The sequence below is a fragment of the Notolepis coatsorum genome, assembly GCF_963971535.1.
Source record: "Notolepis coatsorum genome assembly, chromosome: 10".
NCBI lineage: Eukaryota > Metazoa > Chordata > Actinopteri > Aulopiformes > Paralepididae > Notolepis > Notolepis coatsorum.
The window spans coordinates 28698868-28711095 of NC_140174.1; the positions used below are offsets into that span (position 1 = coordinate 28698868).

The window sequence follows — 12228 nt, forward strand, 5'->3', positions numbered from 1 at the left end:
GTAGATCCAATAGTAGATCCAAGTCTGAAAAAAAAAAAAAATCTTTTGTTTCACAATGGGTCATGACAAACCAATTACATAATCCAACATATGTGTAACGACTAACAGTTGTCTGTATCTTTTTTGGAGGATTCGTTCAAAAGATATTCATACTTCCATTTGTCTATCTATGGCGGAGTCATTCAGAAAAAAGAAAAAAAAGTAATTCGGTTGTGGGAGGGATCTGGGGTCACGTGGAGTGTGTTATACGAAATGGCTAACTTGACTGTTTCAGCCAATCAGAATCAATATATTTGCATGCCATTGTATAATTAAGGTTGCTATCTCGTTATTTTGTACGGTACTTGTAAAGCCAGCAGACAAGTAATCCAACATTATAATTCCAATATGATTGAATAGCTCAGACAACGTCCGTTTTAGGTGTTTAGATGAAGGATGTTTTTAAATCCTAAGTATCTAAAGATGGTAAGTTAGAATGTTGTGCACATTCATAATTCAAATACAGTAGAGGTGGAGTACTTTATTATCTAAAGATGGTAGGTTAGAGTGTTGTGTTGTGTGGGGGCAACAGTGGATCGGGAGGTAGAGCAGACTGGCAATCCGGAGGTTCCCGGTTCAATTCCCGCTCCTCCCGGGCAGTGTGTCGATGTGTCCTTGAGCAAGATACTTAACCCCTAATTGCTCCTGATGAGCAGGTTGGCACCTTGCATGGTTGCCTCCTCCGTCGGTGTGTGAATGGGTAAAATGTGAATAACAAATTGTAAAGCGCTTTGGATAAAAGCACTATATAAAAAAGCAGCCATTTACCATTTGTGTTCTCATAGTTAAAGACAGTAGAGGTTGAGTACTTTATTATCTACAGATGTTAAATTAGAGTGTTGTGTACATTCATAGTGTTGTGTGTACAGTACATTCATAGTTTAAAGACAGTAGAGGTGGAGCACTTTATTATCTAAAGATGGTAAGTTAGTGTTGTGTAGTTTAAAGACAGTAGAGGTGGAGTACTTTATTATCTACAGATGGTAAGTTAGAGTGTTGTGTACAGTACATTCATAGTTTAAAGACAGCAGAGGTTGAGTACGTTCTCGTGACGTATCACATTCACACTGCAAGTATAATTTGGTTTGACATCACAACTGCAAATACATGGGCCATCCAAAAAGGGTCGAAATGGACATATCTCATCTCAAGGGTTCAATTATCAACCCTTTGAGATAGGTCAATTTTATAAGTGAACCCAATTGTCTGAGTCTGGATCGGGGTACTCCTTCAGAGATGTACAAAACTGTTCTTCTCCTAATTTTTCCGAGGGCTGTCCCCTCTGGGGAAATGGTCCATATGTCTCTTGTCTGAGAGACTGTGAACCAGGACCACCTCTTGTCAGAAGCGACATGCTTGCGCCCTCCTCAGATGCTGACACGTACAGGCAGATGCAGCAGCAAGCACCCTGGCACTAGCGCTGTGAGATGAAACATAAAACCCTTTGTTCAAATGTTACACATTTAAACGCATTCTCCAATGGAGGATGAGTACACCATTCACCTCCAAACCACCCGCGAGGTGATCCCTCTCTCCTCTCAACGTTTTATTATGGTTTTCCCAAAAGCAGCTAAGAACACTAACATTATCCTCACTGCGTTATAATAAGCTAACAGAACGAAGATGGTTCTGGTGCTAAGGACACTTTTGGAGAAACCCTGGTCCAGCTGTCCTGTCCGTCAGGGACCTAGAGCAGACAGCACAACTGGCTTCCTCCGACCGTGAAATCGGCTAATCCCCCCCGACGCAGGAAACGCAACCGGAACACCTGTCGACTTGTTAAGAAGCTGGAAGCGAAGCGGCGATGAGGAGAAGCAGACGGCGAAGCAGAGGGTTACAGGCTAAGCGGTGAAGAAGCACTTTGGTCGTACGGGATCTGGAGTCGCTGTGTTTCCTTCTCGTCCAGAATGACCAGTCCACACATCAAAGTGTTATATTATTCTGAAATAAGGGGGATCGTCAATTTTAACAACATAGATACAAATCTAATATTTGAACATTAGAACTATTTATATAAACATGTGTATTTATATAAACTGCTTACTCAAAAGGTCAAAGGTCCATTCTTTTCTTTTTGCTTCCTCACGGAGGAATCATATGTATCTAAGGCTACGTTCGCACTGCAAGCCTTAGTGCTCAATTCTGATTCATTGCTCAGATCTGATTTATTTTAGTTTGGCTGTTCAATTTAATTTAAATGTGGCCAATATCAGATTCCAGTGGGAACTGGTATCGCTCCTGAACTGACCCGCATGCGCAAATTAACTAGAGTGACGTAAAAGTCGCATGAAGGTCGCATAACAGTGAGGTCATGTTGTACGAAATATGACCTGTATCTGATTTAGGACCACATATGAAAGTGGCCCAAATGAGAATTGAAAAGATCAGATTCCATGTGATTTACTGTTGTGAAACTGGTGAGTCTCATATGAGCAAAGAAATCAGATTTGGGCCACTTTCATCTGCAGTGTGAACGTGGCCTAAATATCCAGGTCTTGATATGAGAGGCACTGCTCGAAAGCCACATCACAGCATGGGGTGCTGTGTCCTTACTGTCTTATCCATAACACGTGGAATCCATTCACTCCAGCTTAGAGTCTTCTCGCTTCAAGTCCTCAATGATACAGACAGTTCACAAAATACAACAGCACTGCACCACGACAACGACCGAGACGTAACCACTTTCTTCGGGTCGGTCACTACAGTGTATACCGTACCGCACTACGTTACTGCTCGGTCGACTGTAGGACGAAGCGTGCTTGCTCTCTTCTCAAGGCCTCGTGAGCGTGGTGTAGACGGGCTGGTCCCAGCCTGCCGTCGGGCTGCGGGCTGTGGCCGGTGCCAAGGCCAGGCTGTTGATGAGCGGCGTGCCGTAGGGCATGCGGGAGGAGTGGAAGTACGGGTACTGGTACAGGCCGGCCGGGTAACCGGAGTAGGCACCGTAGAAGCTCTGCAGGTCGGTGTAGTCGCACTGGGTGATGGAAGAAGAAGATGAGGAGGTGGAGGAGGAGGAGGAGGAGGAGAGGGTGGATGTAGGGCCGGAGGCTGAGCTCAGGGAGGTGTATTCAGGGTGGGGTGGTGGCGGTGGCGGCAGCGGGGGAGGAGAGGAGGAGGAGCAGTGGGAGGAGTGGCTGCCGTAGTGGCCGGGGCTCATCTGCTCCGTCTTGATCTGTGGCCTGAGGCTGCCGCCGGCGCGGGCCTTGTTGGCGTCGTCGTTAGACGGCGACGAGGACAAGGAGGAGGGAGGCGCTCCGGCTGCAGGCCCGCCCTTGAGAGCCCAGGGGGAGTGAGAGTGAGCGTAGCCCGGCACGAGGGACCCGGGGGGGTTGCCGGGTCCGTGGTGGTCTGAGGAGCCGTGGCCACCACCGAGGGGCAGGTACTGGTCAAACTCGTGCACGTCGAAGCCCTCCATGGTGCTGATGACGTCGGTGCTGAGCTCGGAGATGTCCACATTGCTGAAGTCGATGTTCTGGCGACCGGTGGCCGCGCTGGGCCCGGCGCTGCTGTCCTGGGACCGGTGGCCCTCGTGTTTGATCCCGAGGTGGAGCTCCATTTTGGGGGTGGTGGGAGGCGTCGGCGGGCCGTGAGGCTGCCCTGGAGGTCATAAGATCACATGGAAACCTGCGTCAGATTCAGCACCAGTGGGGCTATTTTTATGTACAGTAGGTTGGGACATTGAGACTTTTAACTTACCAAAAAGATAACTTACTAAAAAGATATAGATTAAATCAACCCCCCCCCCAAAAAACTAAAAAACGAACCTTCTGTCTTTTACTAGTATTCTACTAAGGAATCTACCATGCCTATATTACTACATACTATGCTAATATGTCTATACTACTACCTACTATGCTAATATGTCTATACTACTACCTACTATGCTAATATGTCTATACTACTACCTACTATGCTAATATATGTCTATATTACTACCTACTATGCTAATATGTCTTTACTATGCACTCAAGACTGTAGCACTGAAGTTCGACACTGTTTGATGAACAACGTTACTTTCCCTTAGCCACCAGAGTTGTACCCTTCCTGCTGACTTGATGTACAGAACTTGTAAGTCGCTTTGGATAAAAGCATTAACTAAACCTCTCACCTGTCCTCTCTGAATGGTAATGATGGTGCACGTCCCCCATGCCGGCCAGCCTGCCCATCCCCGCTTCGGTCTTGTACAGGTGGCTCTGCGGGTGCTGTCGGACCACCAGGTGGTCAGCCCTGGTGGTTGTGTCCTCCTGGCCCGGCTTGGCACTCTTGCGTCTCCGAGGCTGGTACTTGTAATCCGGATAATCTTTCTTGTGCTGGAGCCTCAGTCTCTCGGCCTCCTCCATGAAGGGACGCTTCTCATCCTCAGTCAGCAGGCTGGGGAGGAGAGGTGTCGAATACATTATGAATACTCAGCGATTATATGTAACGATACATTTTAAGGGATGGAGGATATGTGTACGGTATGGGTATTCTAAAAAGCACAATGAAGTTTAAAAATAATAGTAATAATAAATTACATAAAAAAAAAGAAGACAGCTGTACAGCTCATACAGTATACACACAATATAATGTGTGGGGGAGCCAAATCAATAGTAGATATGTGGCACCTTGATCAGAACATCTGCTGTGCATAATTGTAGGCTATGGCCATGGCCATGCAATAATAAGAATAACTCGACTTCAGTTTTAGCTCATAAATACAATGTTAGTTTTATTTGTTAGTAGGCCTAGGTAAGGCGACTCACCGCCAGAGTTTCCCCAAAGTCTTGCTGAGCTCCGCGTTGTGCAGATGCGGGTACTGGTCGGCCAGTTTCCTCCGCGCGGCCTGCGCCCACACCATGAACGCGTTCATGGGCCGTTTGACGTGAGCCTTGTTCTTCAAGCCTCTCTCCCCGTGAGCCGGCATCGGCAACAGCGACCAGTCGTAACCTTTAAGCACTTGCGACACCGCATCTCGGATGCAGGCGGGGAAGCGGTCATCCTCGGGATCACTGTCCGGTTTGTGCTTACTAATCCCAGGCGGGCGGCGCGCCGGACCCTGTCCGTCGGAGGAGCCAGCGGGAGAGTTCGGGGAGTCCGAGTCTGAGCCCTCCGGGGAAACGGAGCTGCCTGTCCCGGCTGGACTGCACGGATGGTCGGTGAAGGACTTGTGTTCCTCGGTCATGTTTGATCAATAAAAGGGTCCTTGATGTACTTTATCCTGGATTCTCCCAGTCTATCCAAGTGCGCATTTACGCACTGCTGTGTGTTATTTTTTTCTTCAGAGACCACAACATAAAGTAAAATCCCAAATGTTAATCTCCTGCCTATTGGTTATCATTCTTCATATCACGTCCTTGACATACACTCAATAGTTCACATACCACTGACTATGTGCCTTTCAGCAAGCAGTGGGTAGTTTAACTCCTGTCCCCGCGCGTCTCCACCCCTTTCTTCCTATTGGCTCCACCAATTAAGGCCCTCCCATTGGGCTTTATGAAGAGAACAGCGGGAGACAGACAGTAGCCTATGCAATTCAGTCAATAATGTTTTCGTTTTAAATTATGTCATTATTATTTCCATCCAGACTTGGCTTGCGATTTACAGTAAATCTGGTTTACACATTATATATTACATTATATATTGTATATAAAAAGTATCTGTAAAGAAGTTGAAATATAGGAGGAGTGTCTCAATCAACCAATCAAATAGTGCCTAGTAGTGTTGGGAGGACGACAGGTGCTGTGCAGCAGAGCGGTGCAGATGTGACTGAAATGTGATACAATAAAATCTGCCAAAGTGACAACAGTTGTAAGACAGAATTTCAACAGACAGAATTTCAACAGCTTTTTTCTTTTTCTTTTTTTAATAGCTTCCATATTCATGCTTTTTTCCATTCCCCTCTCCCCCCTCCTCTCTCTTTCAAGGCCGGCCCAATAATCTCGCTTGTTTTAGTCACGTGGCAACATGGCGACTCCCAGTGAGAGTTCGGAGAGCTCTCTGAGGAAAAGACATGTCGGTGCTTCGAAGACGGGGACTGTTTCGAGTGACAACAACGCCGAGGAAGACGGAGGAGACACGGGCGAGGACGAAGACAAGGAGCGGGGACCTCGCACGCTGCGAACCGGGACTTACTGGCTCACGCGCATCGTGCTGCTGCGATCTATTGCCTTCATCTACTGTAAGCGACACTCTGTGGTCACTGTCAGTGTGTACAGTTCTGTACAATATAGCAGCACGATAACAAGACACACAACCAACACCTTTATTAAATGCGAACTACTGCTTTAATTGGTAATGTCATCATTGTGCATGTCAATGTTGTTGGAATTCAAATGCGGTTTTGATTGATTGATTGAAAACTGTATTAACAGATTGCAGAATGGGTACAATACAGTACAGCTCAATAATTGTTAAGGGGATGCAGACCAGAGAACGACTTTTGTCTTGTTTACATCAGGGTCCCCCAGGGGGGGTTGGGTAGGAGCCTGGTAGGGGTGGGTGGGGAACACTGTACAACTAAGCAAAACTGTACATTGGAATATTGACAACCATACTTGGTCATTTACTGTACATTGGAGGGGGTTGGGTTAGGACATTTACAGGGGCCAGTTTCGAATTGCAGTCTCCCGTAGGTGTTCTTTGAGAGTGGTTTTGAAAGTGGGTAGTGATTCACATTCCTTTACAGCTTTGGGTAGGGCGTTCCACATTGATGTGGCATAATTGCGAAACGTGTTTAGTCCCTTTTTTTTGCCGAATCTGGGTTTAACATGATTTGTGGAGCTCCCTCTGGTGTTGTGATCGTGGTATTCACTGACCTTTGGGAAGTATTTTGACATGTACATGGGTACCTTGGTCGTGTAGTGTATCTTGTAGACCAGGCCCATTGCAAGTTGCTGTACTCTGTCGTCTACTCTAAGCCATCCTAGGTTGTCAAAGTGGGCAGGGGTGAGGTGGGTTCTAGGAGTAAGGTCAAGCAGTAGTCTGACCAGTTTGTTTTGAGATGTTTGTAATTTTGTTTTTAGCGCCTTTGAAGTGCTTTGGTACCATGAGGTGCATGCATAGTCGTAGTACCCTTGAATGAGTTCAGTCAGATTCTACACTCATTTTGCTTCGTTTTTTTTATTTGGACAATGCAATGCATTGCATATTTGACCCCTAAATTCGACATGGATTAGTTTAGATTATATTACATTCTATTATCATTGCACATCCCCACGTACAGTGCAACGAAAAGCATTTGACATCTAACCAAAGTAACAGTAAAGTGCATGTACACAGACAGTCAGTGTAACAAGTGCTCTGGCAGGAGCACTCATTCAAGGGTACTACGACTATGCTTGCACCTCATGGTACCAAAGCACCTCAAAGGCGCTAAAAACAAATATCTCAAAACAAACTGGTCAGACTACTGCTTGACCTTACTCCTAGAACCCACCTCACCCCTGCCCACTTTGACAACCTAGGATGGCTTAGAGTAGACGACAGAGTACAGCAACTTGCAATGGGCCTGGTCTACAAGATACACTACACGACCAAGGTACCCATGTACATGTCAAAATACTTCCCAAAGGTCAGTGAATACCACGATCACAACACCAGAGGGAGCTCCACAAATCATGTTAAACCCAGATTCTGCTAAAAAAAAAGGGACTAAACACGTTTCGCAATTATGCCACATCAATGTGGAACGCCCTACCCAAAGCTGTAAAGGAATGTGAATCACTACCCACTTTCAAAACCACTCTCAAAGAACACCTACGGGAGACTGCAATTCGAAACTGGCCCCTGTAAATGTCCTAACCCAACCCCCTCAAATGTACAGTCATTTACCTAGTATGGTTTTGTCAATATTCCAATGTACAGTTATGCTTGTTTGTACAGTGTTTCCCCCCCACCCCCAACCCCCTCTAATGTACAGTAAATTACCTAGTATGGTTGTCAATATTCCAATGTACAGTCTTGCTTGTACAGTTGTACAGTGTTTCCCCCCCAACCCCTCCTACCCAACCCCCCCCACCCAACCTCCTCCAATGTACAGTTTTGACGTCAAATGTATATACTCCCTTTTCTGGACTCTTTTTGTATCACAAACAGTACTGTATTTGCAAATCTGGTATGTCATAAATGTGTAGCAGTACTGTCTATCTGTATGTCATGTATTATATGTTATGATGAATTGAAAATGGGGGACCCTGATGTAAACAAGACGAAAGTGTTTCTCTGGTCTGCATCCCCTTAACAATTGTGTGTATTGAGCTGTACTGTATTGTACCCATTCTGCAATCTGTTAATAAAGTTTTCAATCAATTCAATCAATCAATCAATCAATCAATGATGAAGCCATTTTGTTTCCCAGTTCTAAAGAGATAGACTTGGTTTTGTGTGTTTTGGGCAAGACTATTATGCCTAAAACGATGCTCTTTCTCCCTCCATCGCCTCCCCATCCCTCTCTCTCTCCATCCCTCCCCAGTTGTAGCGTTCAGCGTCGCCTACAACCAGAACCAGCAGCTGATAGGCGCGAGAGGCCTGATGCCATGCAAGGACTACCTGAACAGCGTCAAGCGCTACGTAGGGGCCAAGATAGGCATGTCCGCCCTGGCCTACACCCCCTCCATCCTGTGGTTCATGGATTGGAGTGACATGGACGCCAACCTGAATGGCATCGCCCTGTTGGGGATGGCCCTGTCGGGGTTCGTGCTGGTGATGGGCATGGCCAACATGGTGATCATGGCAATGCTGTGGGTGCTCTACCACTCCCTGGTCAGCGTGGGACAGCTGTGGTGGGTTTGAGAAATGTACACATGAAGACACTTGACAGACGCACACACACATGGAGATGGATGTCAGGGAAATGTTGGGATGTATGTATAAGGAGACAGAAAGACACCCCTGACAAACACACACACACACACACACATTTATCCAAAGTGACTTACAAATTGTCAGCTGGAAGGGTTCCATCTCTGGCAGCTAAGGGTCAGTGGCATTGTCCGTCAAATAGTGTCGAACTTGAGTGTTACACTCTTGAGTGCCTAGTAGTATAGACATTTTAACATGATAGGTAGTACTAGTAGTATACGTGTAGTAACATAGTAGTAGGGTACATAATAGTAAAAAGACAGTGAGAAGGTTAGAGATGGTTGTCAGGTAAATGTTGGGATGTATGTGGAGCGAGACGGGCACCCCTGACACACATACACACAGACACACACACACACACACACACACACACACACACACACACACACACACACACACACACACACTTGAATGCTGATGTAAAATACACTTATTTGCCATCTTCCCCAGAGTCAAACAGTTTAATCTCTTGTGTGTCCAGTAGCCAGAGAGAGAGGTCCAGTTGCATGTTGGCCTAGCGGACTGCAAGCAGTAGGGAGCAGCTAGCCTAGCTCAGGTAAAAAGTGAAGAAATACAACTTCCAACAACTCAAACTGACTCACAGTCAGAGATGAAACTGATATCAATCTGCTCTCTGACTCTGAGGGAAAATGGCAAATACCTGTATATCCCAAAATGTTGCGAGTGTTCCTTTAAGCACTGTACAGAATACCATGTAATTTGAAGTAATTGTTTGGAATGGGCACTGGACTGGTTTTCTGACCTCGATGCAGGGCTAGGATTATTATACTGGTATATTGTAACACCCTCGTTGTTAGCCTGTCCATTGATGTTGTTGCTTACGCAGAACCACACCTCTGCTTTTCATATTATGGACTAACTTTATTTTTCTTCTCTTCCCCAGGTATTCTTTTGGTAAGTGAACCTCACACCTTCTATTACGTATTGCGTATTGACTCTTGCAAGTTTTACAAATGACAATTTATTGTCATCATTATACAGCACAAGTGTATACCGGAAAATAAGTTTGGCATCCAACCAGAGTGCAAATGTAACAGTAAAGTGCAACATAAATATACCATTTAGGGTAGCTGTTACGAAGGATCAGATTAAACCGAATATATATATTTATTTATTGATATATATTGAATAGTATTTGTATATCGTTTGATATCCCTTGTATATTCCTTGTACATATACACGGAATATCCCTTTAGCCTACTATAGCCCATAATAGTTCATTCTCTTATTGGACAAGGACCTGGCGCCAGGGGACAAGCCCCTTGGAGCCAAGTTCAATGGTACCGACGAGACATGTCTCTACTAGCCCCGGCTCTGCGCAGGAATACGGCTACCGAAAGGAGAGTGGCACTATTTGTTCACCGTGCATATAAATATGGCGCAAGTAAATGTAGAAGACCCTTAGTCCTTTACCCTTCTACCCAACTAAGTAACAGAACGTGAAGCCTCACCCACGATACCGCGTGCGGTGTAGTATGGCCTGTTTGGCCTTAGAATAGCATCGAGACCTCGTGCGAATTAATAGCTGAATTGTCAGAGTTTGGCACTGTACCGTCGAGTGCGACGTATTTCTATTAAGTAATAATAGTCTATCGTGTATGGTGCATCGTGCGGTTAGAGTTCTAAAGTGACCAGCATCTCCAACGCTTCCTCGTGTTATCTAGAGTCTTATCCAGGCTGGGGCCGACCACACATGGCGCTTTCTTCCGAGGAGATCTAGACGAGGACCGAGGGACATGTACACTGGATTACCTACCCGACGACTGCTGAGCCCTATGCGGCTGGAATATATTTGCTTTGGTACTGTGATTTGTGGAGCGGATAATCGGCGACGCCTGTGAGTGTTGGATTTACCCCTGAGAGGAGTCAAGTTGAGTCGGCGCTTCACTTCACTGTGGAGCTACAGCCTACAAGAGAACCAAGGTGTATTCATCTGCGGATCAAGAGTCTACTGCACTGTCTTCTGTACTTGAAGTCTCCCTAGATATCGTTGACCAGACGGTCTACTACCGACGGCTCTCCTACCCCCCCTACCGGCCTACAACCGGGAGGACCCCTTCCAGAATATCCTGCTATATCATTAAGAGTACCATAGATCTAATTCCCTAAGAGCCAGGTTGTATACTTGCTTCCTGCGTAACCAGAGATTCGACATTCAGTGTTGATTTGCCTACGAGTACTCATTTGCCTTACAAGTGCATTCAAATCATAAATGTAATAGTAACTATTATATGTACCTTTTGCTATATATTAAATATTTGATTATTACCTTTGTGTGGACCCGATTTCATTGTGGGAACGTGTTCATCATATTTAGATATCGTGTACTGTATGGCCAGTAGTTAAAGTACATAAAGCGGTAGTGGTTTAATGATACCATACTTATCAATACAGTCAGGGAATTGTACCCCTCAGTTACAATTGGTCCTTCGAGCCGGATGGTAATTAGTGTAATATTAATATAGTGGTATTAATATTGAAATGGCCTATGATGAACACTCCACGAAACGGTCCTCCTAAAGTAGAACGCCCGCAGCGTAGACGACAGCCACCTCAGTACTTAGAGGATTACGCTGCCAGTATACTACCTAGCCTTCTACAAACGGTAAACGCGGTAAAAGTAGAAAGTAAAATTATGTCCGACCCTATCAACCAGGATACCCCGACCACAGAGGCCCTAGTGGGTTCTAATGTAACTGACCAAGCTCACGGTGGGGACCAGGAGGGAACTGACACGACTTTACCCCCCGCCAAGACCGAAGAAGTAGTCCCCCAAGAGCTCCGGGAGGAAGACAACCCTCCAGAGATGGAACTCTGCACGGAACAAGATGAGGAGAGCGCAGAGGAGATAGAACTCCAGGACTCCCCGCAGGGGAACGCATCCCCAACGGGTACTGCCAGGAGCGGCTTACCTCAACCAGCGTCTTCCCCCAGCGAGGCGGAGAGGATGCTGGCACAGGCGTTCCTCGCCAGCCTAGCAGCCGCTACGGAGCGCGATCGACTCCAAGCACAGACGCTTAGCGAGCGCGAACATTCTACCATTGAAAGAGAATGCCTCCAAGCGCAGCAACGGAGCGAAGAAGAGCGCGTACGTCTGGAGCTGAGACGCCTTCAGACGGAAGAGAATATGGTAAGAGACCACGCCGAAGCCCAGTGCGCCACAGAGCGCGACATCGCTCTCATCCAGCGCGAAGCCGAGCGCGACAGACTACAAGCCGAGCGCGACAGACTACAAGCGCAGCTAATGGAGCAGCTGATCACCAGGGCAACACCCCCTCCCTCCACAAGGGGTTCCAGGGCCTCGTCAAGACACGGGTCAAGGGCACCCTCCCC

The 12228-nt window shown here is 46.5% G+C and overlaps 2 protein-coding genes across 2 annotated transcripts in view; one reads left to right on the plus strand and one right to left on the minus strand.

Annotated features, from left to right (window-relative positions):
- sox8a (SRY-box transcription factor 8a) lies at positions 1-5333 on the minus strand. Its single transcript, XM_084323333.1, has 3 exons — positions 4779-5333; positions 4145-4407; positions 1-3633 (listed from the first exon to the last, which is right to left on the minus strand). Exons 1-3 carry the CDS (start codon positions 5195-5197, stop codon positions 2810-2812), a joined length of 1506 nt encoding a protein of 501 aa, XP_084179459.1. The 5' UTR covers positions 5198-5333; the 3' UTR covers positions 1-2809.
- Positions 5334-5979: 646 nt separating this feature from the next.
- lmf1 (lipase maturation factor 1) overlaps positions 5980-12228 on the plus strand; it is a gene marked incomplete at its 5' end in the record, with an annotated part of 101303 nt that continues 95054 nt past the window's right edge. Inside the window, 3 exons of the mRNA XM_084322718.1 lie at positions 5980-6193; positions 8486-8795; positions 9779-9789. Coding sequence (XP_084178844.1) covers positions 5980-6193; positions 8486-8795; positions 9779-9789 — 535 coding nt within the window. The remainder of the gene's footprint in view (positions 6194-8485; positions 8796-9778; positions 9790-12228) is intronic.